Raw genomic sequence first — 26,657 nt, 5'->3', positions numbered from 1 at the left:
CTTGAAAGGTGTTTTTAGAATTTACAAATTACCTACATTTTGGCAAGAAAAGGCTGTAGTTTTACCACTCCTGAGTTAAATCGTACCGATAAAAAAACATCCTGTAAAATTTCAGTAGAGCTTATCACTGACTGCTGGAAAAAAATCTTGACCCATGCATTATGTGTTCATCATCACTTGGGATGTGCAGTTAGCTGTCCCAATGCAAACAACATTTATATCTGAATCTTAGCCATAATCCTGTCCCTAAAATGCGAACAGATGGACAAAGTGGTTTTGTTTCCATTAAGGAATATTGACCAACTGTGGAAATTATGATGACCAACTACAAATCATAATACAGAAAACTGAATGTGTGCATTCAAACATCCCTCCTCACTCAGATGAGAAGATGTTGAGGCATGGTAGGAAAGTGGTTCTTCGTTACTTACGTACGAGAAACTGTCTCAAAAACATTTAATCTTTATTGCAATTCAAATACTTAGAAGTATCCTAAATGTCCCAAAAATATAAAGAAAGAAAAAAAAAAAAGAAAAGCTTTCATGCTTATGAAAGCTTATTTGGAAATTCTTTCAGGATTTGAATAAGTATTTTGAAGAGGATATCTCAAGGTTATCTTACCATGACACTGTAAGTAACCTAAAATATAATGCGGAAAAGTTAAAACAGATGTTTTAGAAAACCTGCATGCTTTGGAAACAAATGAAGACTGAATATTCCAGAGAGACTCCAGTTACATTTGCAGCATTTTCTTTCTAAATAAGGACACTAGTTTTGATTTTTTGACATCTCCACTTGTAAAGACATTTTCTGTTCTGGATTGTTCTGTCTGTGTTTTGGTAACATATCTTGTTTTTCTGGATTTGCCTTATGATATCTCACAAATAGAACAAATTTTTAACTTAAAAAATATCTGCAAGAACTTAAGATAAATGCAACCAGGTCCCTTTTGATTTCCCTATTGAATTACATAGTGTAACATCTAAAAATGAGATGTTTCCTGTTTAACAAATATTTGACAATCTAAAGTAGGTTTTGATTTCTAAAATAGTTCAGAGAGAAATTCAGAGAAATACAGGATATACAATCTCAGTCTTTCTATGAAGGAGTATATCAATAGAGATTTCAGAAAACATCATGAATTAATTATGAATCTAGTATTAATTTTTAATATTTCTCACTGTCCTCTCAATATTTACCTATTTATTGCATAACTCTTTGTAGATCAAGATGTCTTCTCAGTTTCTTTTCATATTTACCTCTTTTTGTCATCACGTGGAGTAGTCTTTGTTAATACTTGCTATTAAGATACACCTTTAATACATCCAAACCCAGTGTTACCTAATTTGTTTTCTCAACAAAACCTTTCAGCATACAGTTGGGGAAAAATGAAATAAAGAAGAAAATACATGCTTGCAAGATGGTATACCACCCGAAAACTTACAGGTGAGAGAAGAGAATAAACTGTGCAAAAGGAAGATGTGGAAAAATAACATGACAATAGGTTTGAACTAACACAGCCTTTATCACAAAGCCGTATATTTAATTTTAGTAGGGATGGCAGAAAAGATCCTAAATACTCACAGTCTACTTCACAGTGGTATTATCTTCATAAGGACTGCAACTATTTGTACCTGCTACTCTCCTCTGATTTTAGAATAGATTACCATAGAATTCAAGCAGGTTTTGGACTAAAGTAACTCCAAGATCAATAGATGGTATAGAGAAGTCTCAAAAATAACCTGTATACAGCTTAAAAAACAGAAAAGATCCTAAATACTCACAGTCTACTTCACAGTGGTATTATCTTCATAAGGACTGCAACTATTTGTACCTGCTACTCTCCTCTGATTTTAGAATAGATTACCATAGAATTCAAGCAGGTTTTGGACTAAAGTAACTCCAAGATCAATAGATGGTATAGAGAAGTCTCAAAAATAACCTGTATACAGCTTAAAAAACGCTGAAAGAAGTAACTCCAAGATCAATAGATGGTATACAGAAGTCTCAAAAATAACCTGTATACAACTTAAAAAACATGTAATGCTGAAAGAATGTTTCAAAACCAAAAAGTGTGAACTTCTGAACATGGCTGTTCCAGTCAACTCTATTAACAACAAGGGTCTTTCAAATAACACCTTTCCTAGTGTGATCAATTAATATTTTAATAAATTTCACATCAACAGAAACAATACGAAAGAAAGCTTTATGGGGAGCATGGTAAATATACTGTTCTGCAAAGCTAACAATCAGGAATTTCTTTTTCTTGATTCTGACTTTATAATTAAATCAAGCAGGTGTGTGATTGACTTTGTAGTCACTGTGCATGTCCTGATACACAGACTGATCACTTCAAATTTTTATAATTTGATATATTATAGTTCACATCAGAAAAAAAATATTGCCAGTTCACTGAAGGTAGTAGCTATGAGAATAAAAGTCTCAAACTTGATCTGAAACATGACATGAAAAGAAAGGAAGAGGTGCACTAACATTCATTAATGCATCTGGCTTGCAAATAGAGGAAACATATTGTCTTCTTCAGACCTTTTAGTACTGAAAGAAATGTAAGTTATACTGGATGAAAATGGATGCTACTATGATTTACAATATTACATTGATACAGACAGTTATTGTGTTTGGCTAAGAAAATCAAAAGTTAAAGAATCGTTATGTGTTTCTTTGAATACATGTTAACTACATGTTCCTTATATGTTTCTCTGAAATAATTCTGTAATTTGGAATGTTTTCTTTCAGTGCAGAATTTCTGTGGATTATGGGATGTGAAAGGGAAAGATAACACACATCAGGTAATTTGCTACACTTTTTCTCCCATGACTTTGCTATTAGCTGCAAAACCATTCACCTCCTGCTGTATAAATCAGAAGACTGTTGGGGCTGCTTTAAGTTGCACTAAAAATACCAAAGTGTAAATATGGATGCAGGGGTTTATTGATCTATTGAATGCATTTCGTTACTAGGTATAAACTCCCCACCTTGACACGTCTGTTTAGGGAGGCTTATGCTCCTTTCTGCCTGTAGAAAAGTTCAATTAAGTGCCCTTTAGAGGGCATTTAGTGTTTGGGTTTCTTTAGATATAGATATGATTTAGATATAGCATTTATTACATATTAGATTTAGATCTAGCATTATAGATATGCTTTAGAAACAGACATCATGAATATTAACAGGTATGCAGAAAGTTTACAAAGTAGCTCAAAATCAGTAATTAATGCCTAGGATTAAACATTGCAAAACAACTGCATACGTAATACACATTCTCAAACTTTGATTTCTACTCTCTTCGAAATTTATAGCTTCCAGAGTATTCTTCATATCTACTTGGCTGGACACTGAAAAATGCAGAATTATTGTAATTTTTTTAAAAAAAAACTAAAGGGCAACAATTGAGTTTTGCAAATTACAGTAAGATTTTTAATTGGTCTAGAGGTCTACACTAATATTAAGATACAGCTACTGGACTAAGACAAATAAAGAACCAGTTAACTTATACTTGCAGTCATCTTCCTGGGCATTCTTTTCAGTTAAAGTAGTTCAATTTGGGTTTTGTACACTTACTTTGAACTCCATGGGAGCGAACTATTTTCCAGGTTTCTGAGGTGACCTCTTTCACATCGACTTGGTAGTGATGAATGGGCACACCTCCATGTGAATCTGGTTTATTGAATGAAACTTTGGCAGTGGTTTGTGACAGCTCTAAGACTCGTACTCCATATGGACTTGATGGCACATCTAAAAAAGTACAAACACCAATTTAATAATCAGCAGCAACTAGACAGACCTACACAATTGATAATCTACCCCCAAAAGTCTCCTTGTCTCTTTGAGGGAGAAAAAATAAATATTGAATATGGTGTAATAATGTTTGCATTAGACAAACAAGGTTTCTGCTACAGAGCTGTAAGAAAACCACATTAATTTCCTTGTATGCTAAAGTCATGAAAAAACATTTTCCATTTTTGCCTTTCTTTTATAATATGACCTTTTTTAATAGCTAATGTCATCATAGGCAAGTGTAAGAGATCAGTTTGTTTACTGTATAATTATGCAGAAGAGAATAACAAACTTGAAATCAAATTTAACAAAAGGAACAGTCACAGCTAAATAGATCACTCAGAGTCTGAATTTTTCTAAATGAGATTATAACAAAGAACTGTATAAATAATCTGGCCATTTTATGGAACTCTGAAATCCAGCTGAAAACATGAATCCTTTTTTGTCTTTTTTTTGAAAGAGTGGATTTCAAACTGCTAAGAAGATATATTAATGGAAGGTTTCTATTCTCTTTCACTTGAAGAAGTAATTTGCAAAACATGTTGAAAGAAATATTTTCTTAGAAATCAAAAGTAAATGCATATCTTTCAAAGCAGAAAAGTATGAAAATAGAGCAGGTGTTTGTAGGTGTCAAAATGCTACATGTGAAATAAAAACAAAAAACCCCAATAATATTTGGGACATTACATCTTTAAAACCAGAAACATTATATTACTTTCAGAATGCACAGAAGACAAAATACCAACTTTTCTAATTGTCCTACATTTTAAAGTGTTCTAATTAGGAAAAATGATATCAAAAATGGTAGGAATAATTTTAGTCCTGTGGTCAAAATGCCAGGGATTTGAAACACCAGTAAAAATTTCACTTCTGATCCATCTGAAAATTATTTGCATACCTTCTTAAAGATTTGAAATTGATTTTATCTCCATGTTATGGAAGATATTTTTGTAAGGACATATAAGAATTTGAGCCAAAGCCTATAATTTGGTTAGTGGGCAATAAAGTAAAGCATTTACACAAAATATTGTCTGCATTCAAAGGCTGTCAGACATCTGGGTATAAAGAGAATCAATCTGAGCTTTGTCCAGTATTGGTACTTTAATGACAAGGAGACAAAAATATCTGTAAAATATTTTAGAATTGATTTAAGGACATATTCAGTCACAAATTCTCAGGAAAAGTACATCTGCCAAAGCTGGTCTAAAGGAGCTGATTTGTATAACATTTTAATTATCGGAAATCAAATCTTTTTCAGAAAAAATCTCCAACAGTTGTCAGACTTGAGTGTCTTAATGCTATTATACTTCTGTGAATTCTTACAGTTAGCATTTCTGAAAATGAGCCTCTGGAAAACTCCAATACTTAGTGCTCATTGGGTTAAAACCAGCCTAGATGTATTTGCATGGATGAACAATTGTAATATCATATACTTCAAAGACACAACTGTATGAATCCATGACATCAAAGATTTTAGAAGAATGCAAATCTCAGCTTTAGGGATTCAAACCCTCAAATTGTTTCTTATTCCAGGAAACATTTGCCAGGATATAGGATGTTGCAGTAAATTTTCACCCTTCTCTGTGAAGCTGTATTACTCTGCAGAAAGAGATTCAGGATTCGTGATAAAATAGATTATGACCAAATGTAACCAGTCTGCTATACATCCAGGAGAAAATAGGCATGGGTTTTGAATTTTTTTCTAAATGGATAAAAATGCTGGGTTTTTTTAAGGAAAAAAAAGATTTTGTTCAAAAAACATACAGGTTTTTTTCTGTGATCACATGGAAGAATGAGTTATGAGTTGCTTGCTAAGCGAGCACTGATCCCAAAATCAGGAGGATGAGGATTAGAACCACCTGTGACTGACCCATTTCCTTTGAATTCTCATTACAGCTGAGAGCAATATTTACTTTTTCCTCCAACAGAGACAGTACATCAAGCACCATTCTGTACAGAGATTCCTTCTCTCCCTAGCTCAAATGACTCTTCTGAGAGGGGTGAGAAAAATACAATGTAAGAATACCAGCAAAGCAATCCAGGACAGCTATAGTAAAGCAGCATGGCACTGTATGACTGATGTGGATACCAATCACTTGGGAAGATGAATATACCTCTTCAGAAGTGAAGATGAATACTCCCTGGATTTAATTGTGTAAGCTAAAAACCGCTGTGGATGCCTCAAATATTATAAATAGCTTCAAAACTTAAGATTTTTCCTCTTGTTAGAAGTGTTCAAAATGAAACAAGAAAATGTAGGGTTGAATGAATATTTAATTTCACTCATGCTACTTTTATGGTAGTTTTTTGTATGCTATTTTAATAAGGAAATTCACTGGTATTTCTGTTTGCATCAAAGCAATTATTTTGGTCAATGGTATGAAACAAAAAATGTTATTTACATATCCACTCTGTTCTTGACTTTCCAAATGTTAAGGAGATCTCTTTTCCTTGTGTGTTAATGCCTGTGTATGTTTAACTATAATAAGCATGGCATAGGGAAGATGACATCCTTCAGGAAGCACCTTATGTTCTCTACTGCAGATTCAAGTACAATTTCTGCCAAATGAAGATATGATTCCATTTGGTAATAGGCATAAAATTAAGCTCCTGTGAAAAGCCAGTAAAATATTTTTGCATAACTAGCACAATGCAATATGTTTAAAACTCATCAAAGTGTAAAATACATCCACAATACTATTTTAAATATGCTTCCCACAATCCAAGCCACCCACATGTGTAGGCAACTTTTACACAGTTTTCAGAGTTGAACTATACCAGTTCTAAGGAAAAGAATGAACCACCTGAAGAAAATACATCAGGAGACACATTTCTGGTCAAAACCAGAAACAAATACTAGCAATGCTATCAAGATATAATGTAATATTTACTGTCTCTTTCAGACTCGACAAATCTATAACTTTTTTTTTCCCCAAAGAAGATCAATAGCAGCATAATGAACTGAATCTAATTCTGTAGTTCTCTAATGAGCATGAATTTGATTATGCAAGATATACAGACTTCTGGTCCTGATCTCATCAAACATTCCAGCATTTGAGCTATCCCATTGGCTGCAATTACTTGGAACATTGCCATGATTTTCATGTTAGAAATCTATAACTTTTTTTTTCCCCAAAGAAGATCAATAGCAGCATAATGAACTGAATCTAATTCTGTAGTTCTCTAATGAGCATGAATTTGATTATGCAAGATATACAGACTTCTGGTCCTGATCTCATCAAACATTCCAGCATTTGAGCTATCCCATTGGCTGCAATTACTTGGAACATTGCCATGATTTTCATGTTAGAATTGCAAGGCTTTCAATGTTCAGTTCAGCAGGAGTGAAGAATGATTTGTAACGTTGTGTGCTCTGAAGTCTCTGTCTGAAAGGCTAGAGCTATGACTGTTTCCTGTTCTTTTTCCTTCTAAAACCAACCAACCAAATGAATCTTGGAGGAGTTTACCTATGGGAAGTGACCACTATTTCATACACCATTGTGGATATAAGTTGAAGGACTATGTAGTAGAAAATCTATGGGATATCTTTCCGTGATCTAACGATCACTTTGTGATAGCAAGGATTCTAGTATACTTCCTTAGAAGTGCCACTGCTATCTTTTTTGTCATTATACTGCTGTCAAAACAAGGAATAATTCTTTACCAGTTCAGCCTCTAAATGAATATAAGACATTAAAAAAACCCAACAAGTGTCAGACTTTTTGTCAACTTCATCTCCTTTCCACAGCGTCTATTCCTCTGTTCAGTATGTGACTGTATGATGTTAAAGGAGTCCTTAAAACTAAAATCAAAAAGTATTCATGAAAATAAGCATAAAAATGCAATTGACATATTTTGTACTTAGCAGTTAACACTGGATTGAACAAATAAACTTTGTGATACAGTGATCTAAATTAAGAAGCATTGGGTTGTCTACAGAAACATTATGGCAGCTGATAGGGAAGTACACACAGAATTATGAGTACAATTTCATCTCCACTGATATGCAAATGGTCTTTCAAGTCTACTACAATTATTACCAAACCTGTTCAATAAATGACCACTGTTTATCACTGGGAATTTTCAAGTTGTTTGTTTTTTGGATAGTTTTATGGATGAAAATAATTCTTCTGAGAGTTTAGCAGTCCTGGTATAAATGGAGAAAAGGTGTGAGATGGTGTGAGAGCAGATTTATTTTCTGGTTAGTGCTCATCTCCTAACTCCTGTCAGCATGTTCCTGCTGCAGCTCTGCAGCTTTTCCTGTCTCTGTATATCTGGCATATATATATTGACTGAAAATAACTATGTCTAAATACTGAATTTAAGTAGCATCAGGACCTGGGCATGGAAAGAGATGGGGCTGGAGACCAGACCTGTGGAGTAAAAAAATCTCTATAAAATAGCTTGTGCTTGTGCTTCTACATCTATAAATGGAGGAAAAAAATCAATATTAAATCTACATAGACTTCTTTTACCAAATCACTGTGAGTTCTGGAAAAATAAGAATTTAGTTAGTAAACAGGATAGTAAAACAACTAGCAAATAAATGCATGAATAATAAAAATAAGATACATGCACACAAAGCAAAACATTGTTGCCATGTTGATAGTTTCACACCTATGGTAATTGAAAATATATTGCTGTTTGTCTTTTTTAAATAAAAATCCTTTAGCTGATGCTGCTAAGACATGAATGGCAAGTTTCAGAACAGTGAGCTAGAATTTAAGCCTGCCCATAATTTTGTGGAGATGAATGAGCTTTTGGCAGAATATGATTAACTTTTCCAGTACACTATTCTGCAGGGAAAATTAAGTACTATTTCTCTGATTTTCTTTTACCTGTGTGAAAATGCAAATACTTGGAAAAAAAGGAAAACCATCCATTAACCAGCAGTAAAGTGGCAGCATCAAAACTCCAGACTAGTAAACTTCTAAATTTGATGTTGTACTCTTTGCCAGTTATTGATTAGCCATATCATTTCTTGAGCGTGGCTTTACTCCATAAAACAGGTTACAGGATGCAGTTTCTGTGAAGCTCAATTATTGCTTTTCCCATGTCTTCATTTCCTTTTGTTGTCATTATTGCCCATCTTCACTGACTTTCTGTGTATACAGGATGCTTAAAGAATATTTAATTCCATAGAGTGGTGTAGGAGTTCTCAATATTTAATGACACCATTGAATGCTTGCTTTTTAATTCTGAATTTTATATATATTTAATTCTGTAATATTGCTGTAGAAAATAACAGATAAATCATACAGCTATAGCAGATATAGTATCTCTCATTTGCCCAGAGAAGCTGTGGATGTCCCTTTCCTAGAAGTGTTCAAGGCCAGGTTGGATGGGACATTGGGCTAGCTGGTCTCATGGAAGGTATCCCTGCCCACAGTAGGGGTGTTGGAACTAGATGGTCTTTAAGGTGTCTTCCAATACAAACCATTCTATGCCTTTTTTAAGCATTCCTATATGTCACCATATTTAAATTCTGTAAAATCCTTGATGTACTATAATATACAACGCAAAAGTTGTAACAGGGATGATTTGATAAGACAAGTTTGAAATTCACCAACTATTAATTAATTAATTTGTAGACTCTGTTGTTCTGTCAGCAATTGATCCTGTTAACACTTTGTCACTGTAAATCTCTGTGCTGAGCTGCAGTTCCAGGCACAATGTGGTGGGATCAGAATCTCCATTTTCATCAAAAATGAAAGTATCCTTTTAGGTACAAAGACTGAAAGAAAGACTAAGGCAAAAAGGTGAATCAGACTATTTATCTGAACTTTTAAACTGTCTGCCATTGCAGAATATAAGAAAGAAGGGGAAAGTCTAGAATGAGTAAGACCATGAGAGCCTTAGAGGTGAATCATATGGTTTTCTTTTTAGGGGATCCAGATTCAGTCCAGCTGCAACATTGCTGCATGCAAAATATACATTAATATTTAAAAAAACCCAACAACTTGAAAAATCCAGTTTAGATCTGTGCCACAACATTAAGATTTACCATTTTAAGAAACTGAATTCCTTATTCCAATAACATAGTCCTGGACTACTGATGGCCACACAATTTTATATTTATCTACACAAAAACATTTAAAATAATGATACTGAGATCTCCACAAAAAAAGAAGAATACTTAGCTAGTTCATACCAACTCTCTGCATACTGATAATTCACATAAACTATGACTAAATTAGATCTGGACAAATCCAGGAATATCTGTGCTCATCTCAGGCTCTGAGAGCCATTAGGACAACCTGCCAAACTCACCTGGCTTGCCAAGATCTAATCTTATCACAGATTAAAATCAGAGTGTCAGTAGACTTCTAAAGCACAAGTTGTGGCTGTGACATGAAGTAATTAACTTACAGAGGCAAGAAATGACTGTGGTTCATTTCACATTCTATATGTTACTGGTAACAATTTAAATGCTTAAGTAATGAAAAAGGAAGAGGTCAACCACATGGCATTTTTAAGAGTTGATCACCATGAGTCAGGTGATGAGCACATCTGATTAATCTTTCAAAGCTCTAAAGTTTCTAAGCCTTTACCACTAACGGTCAGTACCTTCCAAGTGTGAAACCTCAAATAGTCTGCCGTTCTTCAATTGCTTTGAAAGGTTTAAATGGACCTCAGGCTGATTCAGTAGATCTGTATAATCTGAGTGAACAGTTACAGCTTTCCTGTCATACAAAATGGTATGACTGCAAATTGCATCTAAATTCTGAAAGAAACCTTTTTTCTTTTTCTATCATCAATAAGTCTAATTTCTTAAGGAAGGCAACAGAAATCAAGATAGTGCCATTGTGACAGTGTGATCACTTTTTAAGTACCAGTAAATTTTCTTTATTTAAAAAAAAAGTAGTTTGATTCTGCTGAAATCCAGCAAAACATGAAAATGGAACAAAACATAAAGCAACAAGTCATTCCTGCAGAATTTTAAGAGAAGACTATTCAGTAAAATTATCATTATTTGTAAAAATTATGCTAGCACCATACTTTGCTTAATACTGTCTCCCAGCTAGAAATACTATTTATGTTTCCCTCACAGAGCCTTTGTGAATGTATGCCATGCCCCAGCATTAGTATTTACAATCAGCCAGAAGGCAATCTAGGCTGCACTGAAATGCATGAAATTATTTTATAGGCTTTAATATGGAAAATAACAATCATTAGGTCTTCCTAATCTGCCAAAGTAAAGCAACAGAGGTAATAAAACTGGGAAGAAAGCTGCATTTGACATTTTATACCTGTAATTATTATAATGGTTTTATCCTCCATCTCCCTGATTGTTTTCCATTTCCAGCTGAGGCCCATGTAAGTGCAAAACTTGTATCAGTGAACTGCATGTTTTTTTCCCAAAAACAAAGTCTATTTAGATGCAAATGCTAGAAATGTCAATCTTTCAGGATACTGAATATTACACACTATACTACTTTAAGTAGCACATGGCATAATGGAGCCCTGACACCCGCAAACCCAGTATTTTCCAGCCCCACATAAATACTACACTACAAATGAATTCTTTAAGGATACTTGTCCATTATAATTACTAAAAGATCTGCTTTGTGTTCCTATTTTCTGCATTTAATATTGTTATATAGAGTCTCCATACATTGCTCATGCTTTACATAATCCCATAATTCTTTATTTACCCTGATGTTAATTTTTATGTTTATAATTCCAATACATATTTTTTTAAGTGTTCATAGAGTTTTCTGAAGGACTAACAGAAAAATATTAAGCAAACCATTGCAAAAGAAGAGAATATAAAGCTTTTTGAAAAACTGGCATCAGTAACATTTATGATATAGCTGTATTAAAAAGCCAAAACATTATAGCTTGTATGGAGTTATTTGTTCTTCCTTGCACTTCCAGGGGCTACCATGTGTGAATTTTATGAAATAAAATGTCAAAATATCATGTTCTTTTTCAATTAAAAATGCTAATTTCTTTGTATTGATTAATTAATTAATATAAAAGCAGGGGAGATATACATAGCTAAAATTATCATGCAGTATCATGCATTGGGATGGGATAGCGGTCTGCAAATCTAAAGACAAAAAACAACATTCCACAGAATACCTTTTGGGGTGCTCTCCCATGTGTATACATATTTATGAAAAACCAGCACACCAACAAACACAGTATTTTCTCATCTTTTCCTCTCCCAAGAGGTAATACACCATAGGGATGCAAGTGGGGGATTTTCCTTCCCTTTTCTATCATTTATGTTCATGACTTCAAGACTTTTTCTCAGTAGTCGTATGTAGCTGTCAGAGGAAGGTAAGATCACAACACAGCTAACACACCAAAAACGTAAAATGAAGAGTAATAGATCTTCTGGATGATGTAAAATTGTGCCATGTAGAAATCTGAAATTTTCTCAATAAACCCCCACATTTCCCTATTTTAGGAAGCTCAACACTTTTGATGATTCTTCAAAGCCAAAAATATAGTATAGTAAGAGTGTGTGCTAGTAATTCATACTGTAGAGGTAATGGGAAAATCTTTCAATACTGTGTACAAAGTGTGATAAGTTTATCAATAAACAACTGTTTTTTTACAATTCCTGAGACACGAAAAGAGTGTAACTATGCAAATTAAAACACCAGGCTGGTAAGAGAGCCTCCTTATGACGGGATGTGCACATTTCAGCAATTCACCTACAAAAGTCCTCCTGGTAGGGCTCCAAAGTGTTTATTTTCTTATTTTAAAAAAACCAAACAACAAAACCAAAAATACAACAAAAACCAAACAAACCAACAAGATCAAAGCAAAAGTTATAACTAAAACATTCAAGAGTGTAAAGAATATATATGTTGTAATGAAAACCAAATACAATTGTATATATAGAGAGATATAAATGATCTTATTTCTACTTGTCCCCTGCAATATGTGTCAGCCAGTCTGGAGGTATAGTTTGAGCTGAAAGTTAGATGATGAAAATGGTCCATAACAACACATCCCAAGGGGTGTATAGCTCTCAGTATGGCTGTATTTTTAGTACTCTAAACTGTATTACACCTCCATAGATGCCATTAAAGCTGGCATAATTTGCATCATCAGTGTAATTCCAAATGCTTGGAGACCTCAAAGCTGGCTGAGTAAGCATTAGTCTATTCCACAAGTAAATATAATTGAAAGCAATTCTAAGTTATTCTCATTTTGTCTCAGTTAATAGTTATTTCTGCCAAAGAACAAACATATAGTCAGATTTTTATGTTTGCCTAAAAAACATTAGAAGGACCTAAAAATATTCAGAAAGTTTTCAGCAATCCATTGTAGAACATCTCAGAGCTCAAATTAATTCAACATAGCACTCTGGGTCAAATTCTGCTGCTGAATAACTGAAAATAACTGGAAGTGCAAATGAAGATAGAAATTCTCTGTTGAAGTATTTCAGTCTTTTGTCATTCTTGTTTTATCAAGAGAACACCAGGGAGAAAAAGGAAAAAAGAATTTCCTAATTCTTACATTTCCTGCCTGCAAACCATATGTTTCTCTGGTGAAATAATGAAAATACACTGTTATAAATGTAGGAGCAGTAAGGCCATAGGAAAAAAAGTTAGAATAATTTAATTTTTACAAATTTCAGAAGGCCTTAAAATGAAATAGAAAGAAGATTATTATTCTGAGGGAACTGGTTTATTTTACTTTATATTGCAACTAAAATTTTAGAGAACTGAATTAATGGCAAACAGTCCATGGAATAAAATAAACAGAGGATAGTGTATCTGAATTTAATTTTGTTAAAGTTGAAAAAAATCTAAAGTAAGGGAAACCAGATTATAACTTACCAGCCTGACCAAGTGTATACTCCTGATATCTTGTTCCTATTCTGTTTGTTGCTGTACAATTATACCGTCCAAAATCACTGTCAGATGAGGGAGCAATCTTTAAAAAAAATAGAGTTTGTAAATATTAGTTGCTAATAAAATAGAAAAGTTTTTTTAAAAAATCAGAAATAAAAGTATGTTCTTCTTAACCAATATGCAGATGCATTCTTACTTCAGCCTAGATCTAAGTAGATCTAAAATAGATCTAAATACACCCTTTTTCATGCTAAACTCCCCCTTCTCAAATTCAAATAAGGAAATCCATAATGGAAAGGACTAACATGGTTCAACTTTATCATTTCAGTTGTAAATAAGAAAAAAAAATATTCTAATAAACTTCACATTTTTTTTCCACAGATGCTATTTGCAAAAATGGTTACATGAATAATATTTTAGTTTTTATTGGTAGCAGGATCCACAATACACCAGACATTCTTGTGGGGGAAAGAAGCTGTAAGGGGTGTGGTAAATAAGGACTTAAGATAGAATAGACAAATACCACAGGGAGCTAATGCCTTATTGGAATCCAGCTTACCTGACCAACTGCTCAGGAGACAGGAGAATGGAAGAGCACTTAGAGAACCACGGACTGTAAAGCATATTTTGTGTTGTTAAGCTTTACTTAAAATAAATAAATCCTAAAAATGATCTTCAAACAAGAGTAAGACTCTGTCACTTTAAATATACCTCCTCTATTACAAGAAATGAGGCTACTTGTTGAACTTCAGGAAAAACACATAGAATATTTTCCCTCGTGCTTCAGATCTCAAGCAGGACTTCCACTCTGATTAGTCCGTAGGTCTCAACTTTTTTTTACCATGGCAACTGAGAAGTTCATACATAGACAACTTGACACTAGACAGAAATGGAGAAAACTAACTTCTTCACACCAGTGGAGGAAGACAGTATGGTGTACCTGTATGTTGTACCTGTAACAGGTGAGACCAGGGCTGGAGACACTGGTTACTCATTTTTAAGAAATGATTAGTTAAGGACCATGGCTCGCTCTACAGTATTGCTGAGTTGTTCATTGTTTAGTCAAGTTAATAAAGTAAATGAATAATTAAATCCACTCTTTGTCTTCTGCCTTTTCTCAGGTTTTGTTCTTACATGTATCATTCAGATAACAAAAGGGAGCTTAATTCTTATTTTTCCAATGCTTCCATGAGGAATCAGTTGTTATTAAAGCCAATGCATTTTATTACCACTTTAACTTCGTACTTTGCTCCTGAATGAAGCCACACTTTTTGTGTATACCAAGCACTTACAAGACAGTCACTCTAATTTTTAGTATTAACTCGATGGGTGAGTTTTATGTTTACTTATGTATTTACTTCCAAAAAATGTAAGTTACATTTTTGTTTACTGAAGATGGAAAACTGACCACAAGCTATGCAAGTAAGCTTTATTTTCTAACTGCTCATAAGAAACATGGAGATTAATCAGTTAATATACAGTTGTTTGATTTTGTTAGCTTTTTTTAAGAGCATTATTTATTAAATTCTGAGTCTTGTCCTTAAGTACACTCTATAGTACTTGCAATGCCACCAAGCTGAGGACAAATTTAATTTATGCCACTATGTTGATTTTCATTTTAGGCCTTACCTCTAGAATCAGTTTTCTTCCTGTACTGTAGGTCTTCAGATGTGTTGTATTTTTTACTGGTAAAACTAATTTTCCTCTTCTCCACTGAACTGAGGCAGATGGATTTGCTAGCACTTCACAACTGATATTAATGGGATTGCCTTCCCAAGAGTAATACATGGTTTGATTTGACACAAATGTTGGAGCATCTAGAAAAAGGAAGTAATATGTAAGTATATAAACTGGTTTAGTAAAATAACCTGTATCCAGGATTTTGTGTTCACAGAGAAATTTCAGTTGATTGCTGTCCCAGTGTATTATGGACCATGAAAGTATTAGGATTCAACCTTGAGTTTCTCAAGTCTTTATCTTGGTAGCTTTCTTTCCTGAAACGATTTCAGCTGAAATTCTCAGGTCGAGAATGCCTGTGATCTACATTCAGCATTAGGCAATATTAGGCAGATACCAAGACATTATCTCAGAAATGAGGCAGACTATTTCCCCTTCAGGATTAGGAACTCTTCAGCCAGACTCTTGTATGTCAGAAGGAGGTGTCCTACAAAACTTTTACATATAATCTGTTCGTGTGCCAATTTTGTAGTGTATTATTTTCCATGAACCGATTACATTCACTCTCCAAATTTTCATGTGCTACACCTTCACTCATTTTTCACAGGAACTGTCTCATACTTTATGAAATACTTCTAAAGAGATATGTTTATCTGTGAGACAAAGACTAAAAATAAATAAATAAATAAGAGACTACCCAAAATGTTGCAATGTATTCTACCTAATGCAGAAAATATACTGTGTGCATTAGTGCACTATTTAGGATAACCTTTATACCAGTTCCTTATGAAATCATCAAGCTACAGACAAGGACAAAAATGATTTGTTTTCCTTAAAAAATACTGGATATAAATTGCTCTGTTAAACATAGCCAAACACTGAGTCTGACACAGAGGAAACTGCTGGTTAGCAAACTAGCTCTGCTTTTCAGATCAGAATGTCAGTACTGACAAGGATTATCTGTTCAACTTGCTGCTTCTCTGGAGAGCACAAACAGTTTAGTGGTCTCTAGAAAATGAAAGGTAGTATCTCCTTCCATGCTCTTCTACTTATGTCTTGGATAAATAGTGCTTTTGTCTATCAATAATTATTTGTAGTTTGTTTCCAATTTTACTGATTGTATCTTAAGAGTGTTAAGAAAATATTCTTTATATTATATTCAAGGAAGCTTTCTTAACAATTTAATTCCAAAAGAGAATTATCAGTTACAGCTGGTGTCACGGTATCTCTTTTTCTGTATTGAAAATGCATTTTTTAAATTTTGATAAATAGCTTCTAAGTATTTCTAGGTGTGTCCCTGGAAAATCTACTCTAGCCTTCTCACAAATATTAAAAACTTTAGGGTAGAAAATTGCTAATAGGGCTATCAGAGACCAGAACTGAGCACATTTAAGTAAGAAGTAAAATTGAATTTCAGGATTGGTTAAAACCCACTTCCCTTTAGTTTTTTTTTCTAAAATGCATATTTTCAACCTTTTTTCTGTTTGCCTTTGTCAAAAAGTATAACTTCTTGATGATGTATGCTTCTGCCACATGCAGGCACAGAGGCTTTGACCAAAAAGAACTATCAATAGTTTTAAACCACAGATCAAAGCTGCTCAATGCCAGCAGCATCTTCTTTAATAACTCTTCAGCCCTTATTTTTGTAGGAAAGAAAGTGGTTTCATCTACGTAAGTAAAGCATGCCTGACTATGAATTTATTTGCCAGATACAGGAGCTCATCTTTGTGTTCCAAATGTTCTAGTAAGTAGTTCTAGTGCTCTTGATTTTCATAGACCTTTAAATCCCATATTTCATCTACTACACAGCTTAATGCAAAGAATGGACTGTCAAACAGCCTTCAGAGCATGACACCTCACACTACTGGAGAACATGAAGCAAAAAGCAAAGTGCATATGCCTATTATATGGCTAAGTATGGTCAGGAATCTCAGAATACCAAGGCTGAGAGCCTTGGCTTTTCCTCTGGAAATGAATTTAATTCTGGGAGCCACCTGTAGGAAAACTGTGCAAATTGACTTCTGTCTGTTCAATATATAGATCAATAATGTGTTGAACATATCTGTTTGTTCATATTTTAAAAGAATAGGCTACTTCTGGACTGCCATCTCTACATGACTGCAGATACTAACAGACATAAACATAATTAAACACAAATAGTACTATAAATCTATCAAATAAATATATATCCCAAAATTAACAACTCACAGATATAAAGCATTCCCAAACAAAACAAAATAAAATAAAAAGCTTTGTGATTTCCCCCTCAAAAGTCTGGGTTAAAACGCTTTGCAGCCATTTCTCCAGCAGTCAAAATCTCCAATATAGCAAAAACAGAAGAGGACTGTGCTGATGGCTTGATTCAGAGAAATCAACCTAAAGCAGCTGATTTCTGATTTTCAAGTCAGGAATAGATTATGATGCCTGGAGTGATGTTTTACACAAATAAAATAACTCTGGAAATAATTTTATTATGGTAGTCAAGATATATATTTCCTAAAAAATTGTAAAAAAATGGTAAGGGAATAATTGATTTATATAGAGAAATTTTTTTCTTGTATGCTCTTCATCACTACCTGCAGTATATTTTGCTTAAATGGTTACAGAATTAATATTTATCAGACAGAAATACATAATATGTTTAATATAAAATAGAGTATGAAAAAACAACAAACCTTAAAGCCAACTTTGAAAAAATAAGCTTGACTATTTTATACATCTGCAAAGTCTGACTCCTCTAGTTTTCTTGAATAACTAAGAAACATATAATAAATATAATAAACAGTATTTATCAAGAAATTTTATCAACTGAAAATGAAGTAAAACCAAGCAGAAATGAGAAGGTGGACCTCATATGTTTACATCTGTTGAAGATATTTAAATGCAATATATGGACTCTATATAGAAATAAAAGCTCCCATGCAGATCAGTTAGAAAATTAAAACCATTAAAAAAGGAGAAACATATAATAAATATAATAAACAGTATTTATCAAGAAATTTTATCAACTGAAAATGAAGTAAAACCAAGCAGAAATGAGAAGGTGGACCTCATATGTTTACATCTGTTGAAGATATTTAAATGCAATATATGGACTCTATATAGAAATAAAAGCTCCCATGCAGATCAGTTAGAAAATTAAAACCATTAAAAAAGGATAATATGCTCTGCTTCTATGCTATGCAACTCATGATTAATTTACACCTGAGAAGCAAAATCAATGCAAGGTGCAAATTAACTGTTCTTTTTAAGCTTTTGTACATAAAGTGCTACCCAGTTAAGATGACATACTGGACTTCTAAATAGCTAAATAGAAATAGGAGCTTGAGTACTCTCAATATAAAAAAAAAAAAAAATCAACACTGATGACATTTATTATACAAAGCCTTTGGCACTTTACTGAAAACAAAACAATTAAAAAAACCCCAAACCTGCAGAAAACTACAAAAGTTACCATTCATATTAGTTAATATAGGCACACAATATCATAGAATGATTTGGGTTGGAAAGTACCTTAAAAATCATTTAATCCACCCCTCCTCCCATGAGCAGGGACACCTTACACCAGACCAGGTTTCTCAAAGCCCCGTCCAACATGGCCTTCAACACTGCCAGGGATGGGGCAGCCACAGCTTCTCTGGGCAACCTGTGCCAGGGCCTCATCACCCTCACAATAAAAAATTTCTTCCTAAAACATAATCTGAAACAATCCACTCTTAGCTTAAAACTTGTCCCATGTCTTATCACTATAGGTGAAAAGTCTCTGTCTTTCTTGCAAGCCCTCTTTACATACTGAAAGGCTGCAAAAGTCTCCCCAGAGCCTTCCTTCTCCAGGGTGAACGACTCCAACTCTCTCAGCCTGTCTTCACAGGAGAGTTGTTCCAGTCCCCTGATCAACTTCATAGCTCTCACTTGGACTCCCTCCAGCAGGTCAATGTCTTTCTTATTCGGAGTTTCAGAGCTGGATGCAGCACTCCAGGTGGGGGTCTAACAAAAGGTGAGTAGAGGGCTAGAATCACCTCCCTCGACCTGCTGGCCAGGCTGCTTTAGATGCAGCTCACGATATGATAAATTTCCTAAGTTCTGTTATAAATTTGAACTCTAAAAGATGGAGTACTATTTTGGAGAGATGAGGCAATTCAATTGAAAAAGATGCCTAGAAGAAACAAAGGCTGTTTCACAAAGATATAAGATTAAACTGAACTATTCTAAGAGAGTAGGATTCTAGAAGCAATTATAAATTTAGAATGGTATTTTAGAGTAGTTAATGTTACGGCACCACAATCAGCTAAACTCAAGCTGTTCATTTTCCCAAATAAGAAACTGACAGGTCAGCACTCCAATTAGTTCTGGATGATCTGTGTAAGAAGATTATTTAAGAGAAGCAAACTCTGACCTGAAAGCTGTCTCTAGTGTTTAGATATCCTTATTAGGTATAATGCCCAGGAACACTGATTCAAGAACAGGCTAATACATCACCTGTCTTGTCCAGAAGGGAATTAAATTAAAGACTTCAAAGATCCAGCTCTGGTGTACGTTCAGTGTTATAGACAAAATTAGATATAGCAAATTACCTGGTTCAGTACATGTGTCCAGACAACTATAATTAAAACTAGTGTGCAGAATCAGATTTGCACTTCTTAATTGAAGAACATGGGTTTTCAAACTGTTGACTATTTGTTCCTCAAAGAATTTGTTTTTCAGGATCATATAATGAAAATATGTGACAGATTATCAGGTCTAAGATGCTGGGATACTTCTTGAAGTATATTATTGGAAGCTTCTCTTTCAGATGCTTGCAGAATTTTCCCATAATTTGTGTGCAATAAACCACATTCTCCAGGAAATCTAGGACAGTCCTTGCTACTGTTCCTGCAAAAGTACCTTCATTTTTTGCAACCCTGCCACAATTTGGTTAATAGCTGTCAATCTTTCTCTTGCATTTTCTCCCTCATACCTGTTTTGCAACAGCTAATATTTTAAAATTAATAATTTTCCTTGGATATAAAGTAAAATAACTGTCACATATTCAATTGTAACAAAGAATAATATTAGAAATAATACTAGAAAGACTTCAGAAATGAGGCTATGTGGTTATATTTTAATCTATAACCATCCCTTAAAAGAAAAAGAGGAGCTGGAGAGCTTCAGAATTACTTTCACTTTACTGCTACTATCACAGTCATGTGGCTACAAGGAAAAACATGCAAAATCTGCATGTGAAATTTCCAAATAGAAAAGCAAATGAAATTTATTACATACCAGTTCTAAATTGCCATGGTTCTTAGCTAAAATCAGAGGGGGTTTATTTCAGAACCCAGCTCATCATTTCAAAAGGTTTGAGACAAGCAGTTTTGTAGAGATGTGTCTTTCTTTCACAGCAACTGAAAATCCAAACAGCATTGCTGAAATTACTTAGTCTATCCAACACCACTTCTAACATGTGGTGTCTCTAAAGCTATACCTTATATCCCTCTGACTCCCAGTACATTATGCTCGAACTCACTGGGTATATCCCAATTTGCATCATGTGTTTGCTGCTCCCTGTGTGTATGACAGCAGCAGCCTCAGAGCCTGTGTTGCACAGGGACCTGACCTCAGATATTGCAACCACAGCTACATGCCTCAGGTTCCCTGTAAAAAATACTGGAGATCTTAGTGACTACAGGATGCTCTGAGAAAACTAAGACCATTTAAAGATACCAACTTCAAGAAATACCAAGTGTTCTGCAGTTAAGGGAAGTTAATTGAGGAAAATAAAGGAAAAAGTTGAGGTTACAAATCATAGTGTTTTGTTCTGATCAAGTTTCAAATTTTCAGCATCACACTTATCATACCACCAGACTATATTCTTCATATATATTATTATCATATTCCTCAGACGTGTTGCTTCTACACTGCTGGATACTATTATGAAGACACAGACAGGGAGAAAGGCCATGTTGCCTTTTTTTCTTTCACAGGTCACCATTGTACAATATAAATTACATTTAAAATAGCAAGAAATTACTTGTGAAATAATTTAAAATTTACAAATTATAAATGTACATATTTAACATTTTTAGCTTATAAGACCAACTCCTGAAGTAGAGCCATTTTCAAGTAAACATCAGAAAATTCCTTCTTGCCTTTTCTTTTTTTTTCCTACTTTACTTTTCACAACTGCATATGTGAAAAAGTATGTCAGAAAGAAAAGATGCTAAGGCATATATACCTATTAATGAGGAAATGGTTAGAAGCAAAACAACATGAAACCTAAATTATTTTGTTAAGTAAAAATTGTATTCTTCTATTATGAGAAAAATAGCCAAGAAGTTATTAAAAATCTACTTTAAATGACAACAGGCTCATTGCAAGATTAGGTAAAACTTAAAGAAATTCCTAACATGCAGATATTTTAACAGGTCATTAAAATATATAGGCAAAAGGTTTTTCAGATGGAATTTCTGCTCTAAAGTACTTTTACACCCTTTTGGGCTAAAGAATATATAGATTTACTATACAGATGGATAAAGTACATTTTATCCCCTTTGCCACATTTGCTGTTGCAACATCAGAAAAAGACAATGAATGCATTCGTCTCTGCTCCAATACAGAAAGTTTGATGAATGGTTTTGGAAACTGACTTTATGCAATAAACCTCATCTTTTGCTCAGAATTCAGCATTCTTATCCCCTCTAAGTCACTCTAATAGCAAACCAAATTTCCTTCTGTGCAAGTGTGCAAGGTAGTCAAAGAAGGAAAATGGTAAATCTCACAAGTGACATTCATGAGCTCCAAAGACGTGTCAAAATTATTACATGTATTTCATGATGCTAAAGACTGACCTTTCCCAGCTTTGCTTTCTCATTTTAACCAATAAATTTGACAGGAAGAAATGTAACTAAAGTCAAAGCTGTTTTAAAAGAAAAGATGCAAAATTTTCCAGACTCTTTCAATATTTGTTTTTCTTGATTGTTTCTCCTGTCATTTGTTTCTTTCCTAGGCCATATATGACTGTGTTTATCACTTTCGTTTTCTGGCTGTGATAACAAGATACCCATCATACAGGAACTTTTCAATCAGACAGGAGAAACAATAAAAAAAAAATCATCCAATACACACTAGGCTTCATATCTATAATCAAGTTAATGAACTTCATTAGTAATATTTACAAATGGAATTCTTATTTTTTATTTAGTTTTTTTTTTTATTTCTTGCTTACTCTAAGGAAAATTAAACATAACTAAACAGAAAGATGACTTTAGAGGAAGCAATCTTTATCAGTTCCCCAGGGTTCTCTGCAATTCATGTCTGCCTAGCATTTACTTCAGCTAAAAGACAGGGTTAACTGTGCCCAATTGGTATCAATCCTGATAATCTCTTCCTGTCCTGGAGAAATGCTCTTATCATCAAGAGCAACCCCAACAGAGAACAAGGATAAAGGACAGAAACTGTGCAATCCTACTGTCAGTTTAAATCTCTGATAGGGGTCAGTAAGTGAAAGGATAATATAGTGCTACCAGAGTGCTCTGTGCCTCCATTAGGATGTGATGGCAGCATGTTCCTCTCCTGACTAAACAAACTGTTAAATGGATTAAAATTCGTAAATAAAACTGCTGTAATTTTGTTACTAACTTACAGAAAGACATATGTGCATTGATTAGTTCCATCTAGGAACTGTGGAACAGTATCAACAGTTAAGTCCTGCTTATTTATTTGCATTTTATTTTAAAAATAATTACTGAGGCTTCTGTGAGAATATTATTTAAAAAAATTAAAAATTCTGCCATAATGGCTTAACTGGAATGAGACAGACATACCTGAAAAAATATTTTCAGAACTGGTTTTGAAGAGAAAAAAACCCAAAAAAACTTAACAAAAAAATTGATGTGAAAATTAAAATATTTGCAAGGTTTTTACACAATTTTGTAAATGAATATATAAAAGAACAAAAAATAAAAAAATCCTGATAACAATGTTGGTAACTACAATTAATATGCTGTGAAAATAAAGCTTGGAAAATATTATGGTAATCAAATCATCTATTTGATACCAACTTTGCAGAATCTCATAACAATTCCCCATTTTTACAATTTTGCTACGAAAATACAAATTAGCTGTTTAGTTTTTGAACCTGAGGTTTTGCTGAAATTCCCTAGCCTGCAACTTATGACATGCAATAACTGGAATAACAGATAACTCTGATACCTGGTTCAGGAAAGAATGTATTTGTAGTTGAGAAAAGGACTGTTAGCACTTATGACAACACAGCATTGGATGAAAATGGTGGTAATGGGGTCTGAATGATTCTTTGAAGAGGCTGTTTCATTACGGAAGTTTATGACACATACTAGACTGATGGGAGATGAGTCTGGAAAGAAGACATTTCTTCCCGGGGACAATATTTTAAAGAATAGAGGAAGTCTTCACCATTAGATAAGGGTTTCTTTGGCAAGACAAATAAGTTCTACTTGCAGTTCATATACCAGTGCAAAGTTATTTGCAAAGAAAGCAAAAAACTTCTATGACTCATTAATCAGAATATGAATGGAGACAGATCTATATTGTCACACCCCACGAATATTTGCTTTGCATTATAAAACTATATGACACATAAAGAATTTGAGGAAAGCTGTACTTCTGTTAGTCAAAAAAACACCTGTGCTGAAAAAAAAATGTCTAGTTTAAACCTCTCTATCACTGAAAATATTGAAAACTTAAAACTCCAGTTTTAGAAATGTCATAATACAATTCTTATGTTATATGTTAAAAATAATCATTACAACGGGTGATATATCTTACGATAGAATAATATTTCTATGCTCTTTATCAATTGTGTTTCCTCAGAAGATTTTTCAACTGAAGAAAATTTTATGCTGTATCAAAAACTGTGTCTACCAAGGCATAAATTCAGACTTTAAGTGATTCCATTTTCTCATACACTCTATTTGATTGTTCCCACGTATATTCAAAATTAATTGTGACACACCATAATGAGACTATGTTACTTTTAAATTCTTACCATCTGTTCTAAAACTTTCACTCTGAAAGGTGCCTTAGATTATAATAATGAATTGTATCAATGCAGAGATTTTGCCCTGCCTTGCAGTATGAATTCTGTGTTGTTAATAAATTCTTAAATTTCTATTGCCCATGTTTCATAAAATGTGGTGCAACATATCCCTCTCCTGAATTCAAAATGTATTAATATTTAGTTTTAAAGTATAGAGGCTATATAACCATAATCAAACAATATATTTCATATCACTATGTGTAGAGTAGGCAGGATTTTACAGAAAATTTACAGAAACTTCACTGAATTTGCAATTTTATCTAGACTTTTTTTTTCATTTATGAACAAATAAAATAAATAATGCACTCATTAAAGAAACCAATATAGTAAATTAATTATGTTCCCAGAATAATACTATGCAAAGTTCAAAATGCCTTCACATGACCATTTATGGAAGAGCAGCTATGTTCAAGTTATTGATAAATACTTCATTTATTTCTTAGGTCTTCTGGGTTGTCAAATGTCTCCATTCCTAACATCTAACCATTCTTTTGACCATTCTTCATTTTCCTTTCAGATTTATTTCTTATGTCACAATGCATTGCTTCCCTGCCAAAAAGATAGAGCACACAACTGGATACTCAAGTCACTTTCAGAACTCCTCAGGAGATCACTCAGTGGTCTGCAATCATTACTTATATTTCTGCACTACAGATCCTAGTTCAGCTTCCATCTTACCACTGGAAAGACTTTTTCTGTTTGGAGACTCAGTTCAAACTGTCTCACTCAATTTAAATTGGAAACAAAGAACAAATGCATCTATAAGCTCTCTAGAAAAAATAGAACACCAATGAAATATAAAAGGATTTATTTTGCTTCCTATCATTTTTTGATGACCTTTGCTCATGAATTTGAAGAACAGTTTGAAGAGCTGAATTTCCAATGAATTTTTATATATTTCAGATTTATATCCTCTGATTGGCTCCTCAAGCATCAGACTCTTCTAAGCAAAAATAATCTCCTTTTCTCTTGGATAAAATTCAAGAGCTTTGAATAGAGACAATCTCTAAAAGAGATTGTCACAAACATGATAACTTCAGATGGGGTTATAACAGGGGCTCTCTAGAGCCTTTTTAGGGATTAGTAAATCACAGAACTGGGGAAAAAAAACCCCTAAGACTTTGTTGAATTGTAGAAGGTTAAGCTCAAGTTTGAGCTGCTGATCAAATCAGTCCTTACCTTATCCCACTGAATAATTTTCATCCCCAGCAGCCTCTGCTAGCCCAAAGATTTGAAGTTATTAAGTTTGGCCTTCAGTTAGTGGCTAATAACACTGCAGTATGATTTCAGATGAAATCCTATCCTGCTTAAATCACTGACAAGGCTCTTGTCAATTTCAGAAAAGACAGGATTCCTCCACAGAATAATGAACTACAGAAGGTCATGCTTTCATCATTTATGCAAGTTTAAATATAAAATACCATGAAAAAAATGGCCTGCCATTAAGAATGTGCTATCTTTTAAAAAAAATTTTAAAACAAAGTTCAAAGAGAAAAGAAAACATTAGAACTTACATTCAATATCAAGGTACATGCTCTTTTGGTGCCCACCAATTCTACTTGCAGCTTCACAGTCATATCTCCCTGAATCTGACAACTTCACATCTTTAATATGCAGTGACGATTTTCCATGCTGCCCTTTGACTTCTATACGGCCATCTGGGCTCTGTTTACATTGATTCAGGAAAAAAAGAGGTTTTACACATATATATGTATGTATATCAATGTCTAATTTATATATTATACACCATTGACTAGAATGACTGAAAGCATCTCTTCACCTATGGTGAAGTTATTACTGACAGCTAAGAAACTTCTAAATTTTCCAAATAAATAAATAAAATAGAAAAGTATGTTCTGTTTCTCTAATCAAGGGAATAAGTACATGCTTAAAGGAACAGTGTCAAGGGAAAGCACAAAACATATAAACTATTGACTGCAATAGTGAGCTGCATACTCAAGAGTTCTTTGCAATCTCACTCACTATGCTGCTGCAGTCAAAATGCACACATGTAACATCATTATATCTTACAGTTAGCATTATATATATGGTCCTCAAAAATGCAGCTGTGAAACTGAACAGAAATAACCCTGCAGACAATGAACAAAACACAAAGCCAGTCACAGATTTATTTTCAATATCCACATATTTTAGTCAGAAACTCATAATTCTTAAGAAACTTGAACCATAAATGCAGCTGTAATTTCTGGGATTCGGTTCCATACCATTACATGGAAGAGGGCAAGGGAAAAAAAAGCAATGCTGGCTTCCAATTTTCTAGAACATAAATTTTATACTTAGCAACTTCATAAAAA

General features: G+C 33.6%; 1 protein-coding gene across 1 annotated transcript in view; it reads right to left on the bottom strand.

The window, feature by feature from the left end:
- Positions 1–26,012, bottom strand: part of NCAM2 (neural cell adhesion molecule 2) — an 84,555-nt gene extending 58,543 nt beyond the window's left edge. The window contains exons 1-4 of the mRNA XM_009078854.1: positions 25,857–26,012; positions 15,240–15,427; positions 13,596–13,692; positions 3,580–3,753 (exon numbers count right to left, since the gene is read on the bottom strand). Of these exons, the coding sequence (XP_009077102.1) occupies positions 3,580–3,753; positions 13,596–13,692; positions 15,240–15,427; positions 25,857–25,875 (478 nt within the window). The 5' untranslated portion in view covers positions 25,876–26,012. The remainder of the gene's footprint in view (positions 1–3,579; positions 3,754–13,595; positions 13,693–15,239; positions 15,428–25,856) is intronic.
- Positions 26,013–26,657: the final 645 nt, after the last annotated feature.

The sequence above is a fragment of the Acanthisitta chloris genome, unplaced genomic scaffold (assembly GCF_000695815.1).
Source record: "Acanthisitta chloris isolate BGI_N310 unplaced genomic scaffold, ASM69581v1 scaffold10657, whole genome shotgun sequence".
In the NCBI taxonomy this organism is placed as follows: Eukaryota; Metazoa; Chordata; class Aves; order Passeriformes; family Acanthisittidae; genus Acanthisitta; species Acanthisitta chloris.
The sequence above is the reverse complement of the archived record's forward strand: the minus strand, read 5'-3'. Positions and strand labels throughout refer to the sequence as shown.